This window comes from Pundamilia nyererei, unplaced genomic scaffold, assembly GCF_000239375.1.
Source record: "Pundamilia nyererei isolate P.nyererei 1_Seehausen unplaced genomic scaffold, PunNye1.0 scaffold00015, whole genome shotgun sequence".
Classification (NCBI taxonomy): Eukaryota; Metazoa; Chordata; class Actinopteri; order Cichliformes; family Cichlidae; genus Pundamilia; species Pundamilia nyererei.
The window spans coordinates 3,196,152-3,199,153 of NW_005187416.1; the positions used below are offsets into that span (position 1 = coordinate 3,196,152).

The 3,002-nt window shown below is 42.2% G+C and overlaps 1 protein-coding gene across 1 annotated transcript in view; it reads left to right on the forward strand.

Moving 5' to 3' along the window:
- Positions 1-728, forward strand: part of dtx2 (deltex 2, E3 ubiquitin ligase) — a 15,463-nt gene extending 14,735 nt beyond the window's left edge. The window contains exon 9 of the mRNA XM_013908845.1: positions 263-728. Coding sequence (XP_013764299.1) covers positions 263-511 — 249 coding nt within the window. The 3' untranslated portion in view covers positions 512-728. The remainder of the gene's footprint in view (positions 1-262) is intronic.
- The last annotated feature ends 2,274 nt before the right edge of the window (positions 729-3,002 follow it).

The window sequence follows — 3,002 nt, forward strand, 5'->3', positions numbered from 1 at the left end:
GTAGCAGGGTTCATAAGTCATCACTTAAAGACCACATGAGCAAGCGCATGGCAACAGTGGGAAGGAAAAACTCCCTTTTACCAGGAAGAAACCTCTCACAGAACCAGACTCGTCTTAAGTTATTGAACAATTGTTTAATTGAGCTGTGAACTATTCAGTGACACAAACAAAAGTAACAAATCTATATTTTAAAGGCTGGAAAATGATGAGATGATAAATCCAGCCGTGTCTCACAAGCGTTCCTTGTGTTTCTGCTGTAAAGGTCCTCGAGCTGCTGAAGGTGGCGTGGATGCGGCGTCTCATCTTCACCGTGGGAACGTCCAGCACCACCGGAGAGCCCGACACAGTGGTGTGGAACGGCATCCACCACAAAACCGAGATGATGTCCAACTTATCGGGCCACGGCTACCCTGACCCCAACTATTTGGACAATGTTCTGTCTGAGCTGGCCTCTCAGGGCGTGACAGAGGACTGCCTCAAACCCCCAGGAAGCGGCAGCGGCGCCAGCTAGGCCTCAGCTCCGAGCTTCGCACGCTTCCACTCACCGCTAAACCATCGAGAGTTAACCCTCCTGAATCCTCTGCTCTGTGCCCAGGTGGACTTCCTGCAACATCTCTGTGTTAATAAATTCATGTCAGCGTCCACCCAAACCTCATGGAGTGAGCGAAGGGAGGGAAAGTGAGCTAAATAAAAGCCTTGAATCTTCTTTGAGAGGAGACACAGTTGGAGTAGAATTGTTTGGTTGCATCACGTGTTACAGGAGATTGGACTCAGATTAAAAAAAAAACAAGAAAAAAGCAGCAGGGCTCCACTGACTGAGCCCTCCATCAAACCTCCATCAGCTGGAGGTTCTTTCTGTTTATTTGTTCGTCCGTTTGTTTGTTTGTTTTATTCTATTCTCTTCTTTTTCTCATCAAGCCTCATCTATATCCCCTCATTCGGTTTCCATGAGAATGAGAGCTTACGCTGGGGATAAAAGGTCTCACAAGCACTTTAGTTCTGACGCTGCATTTAGCTGGCAAGATGTGCGATCTCCCCATAAAGGGCAATTCTTCTTCTTCTGTTGTTTTTAAATTGGTAACTAATGCCAAAGTGTTTCTGCTGAAAACGTTCACGTTTAGCTCAGCGACATGGACACCTCTCGTAGCAAACTCCGTATCGATGAGAAGAGGCAATATTTACTGTTGTAAATAAATCTAAAAAAGAATTAGACAAAAATATGTTTAAAAAAACATTTAACACTACTTCTGATCTGACCGTGATATATTTAACACAATTTGATGAGAAGAAGCACTCACAACAGTCTGATTTAACTTTTTATTTTATTTTTTATTTTCGGATGTGCAGAACCTACGCCACGTTAGGTTCGCTCACTTAAATGTTTTACAGTTTGTGTTGCCGTGTGTGACACGGGGACAAGGTGTATAGCTCCCCGACGACCTCAGTTCTCCTGTCCAGACAGGTGTAAACGGCTGCCGAGATGAAACAAAAAACAAAACAACGGCTCTGGATGAGAACATTTTTAGTGTGACAATCAAGGTCATCGGACTCGTCTCGATTTTAAAGAAAAAAAGATCCTGCGGGTTGCCGCCTCCTGTATTCACATGCATTATTCTGCTCACAGTACTGCAGTACAGTCGCTCAACTCAGTCTTGACATGTATACAAACAACAAGAAAAAATGGGGGAAAAAAAATATCTGCAATAAAGACATAATGCAAAACGAGCCCTGGTTCGTCTCTTGTATCCGAGTATCTGTTTGAGCTGACGAAGCTTCAGTCAGCAGGGTAGTGTTGCAGTTTTTGTACTTTAAGGTGCTTCAGGTCCTTGTATGCGACCCCCACTAATTAGCTGCTGTATGACCACTCGACGTGATCATCATGGATAATGGCTCTCAATACATGGCTCCCTGAAGCATTATAGATTGGCATCTAATCACGTCCAGAGAGGGCAGAAAGAAGATGAAGGTGGGAGATGTCTGATGGTGCTGTAGGTGGTCACAGCAAAACGCATTATCCTGATTATTTGCTTCTGTTTGTTATGGTGAAACGATAGCTGGGTTTCCTTTGCAGGAAGTGTGGCCTTAGTACACTTGGAGGAGCTCCTCCAATTAAAGGGAACCAGCTGAGGTGGTTCTGGTATCTGACTAGGACACATCGGGGATTGCAGGGATGGACTGCTGGACGGGATGGACGTCCATCAAGTCTACATACATCTGCCAGCAAAACAAAGAGTCTCCAAACATCAAAGAGCGAGGAGGTAAAGGTTCTTTGGCAACGCTTATCACCTTGACTTCTTATCTTCAGCCTTCACCTGCACCTGGTAAAGATGCAGAGCTGCAATAAAATGAGTCTGTGTATCAGCTGCTTCCCCGTTGCCATGACGATGAAATTCCAGCATGAGCACCTCTTCAGTCATTTGAGGATACAGAATAATGTAGATGAGGAAGTAAGGTTTTTCTTTTTGTACCTGAAGTCTGTGAAGCTAAAAATAAAACCTATTAAGGCAACACTTAAATCAGTATAGCGTCAGGTGAGTTAAGTAACAGACTGGCCTACTTTAAAAGTAGATTCTGTCACCACACATTATCCCCATAAACTTTGACATGAATTTCTGAAAAGAAATCAGTGAAACTGTTTAAAAAAAATTACTATTTTTAAAAATTAGTTGATCTCTTAAATTGTAAGAAAAACATGTAAAATTGCAGAGCTGTAGCTCTTTGATTGTCCTGTCAGAAAATTATATTTTATTTATTTTTACAGTGTATCATTGTTTAAAAAAAAAAAAAGGGAAAAAGATGACATTTTCTGTCATTTAAATTTTTTTATCTATTACCTAAATATTTTGGTGTATCATGGGGGAGATCTTTATCAGTAAAGATAAAGCTGTAAAACTTGTGAAAATACAGTTAAAAGTTTTCCACAGCTTTTAAGTAGGGCCGGATTAGAGTCTTCGCTGATCTGGCCCCCAGCCCTTATGTTTGACACTCATAATCTAAACCAG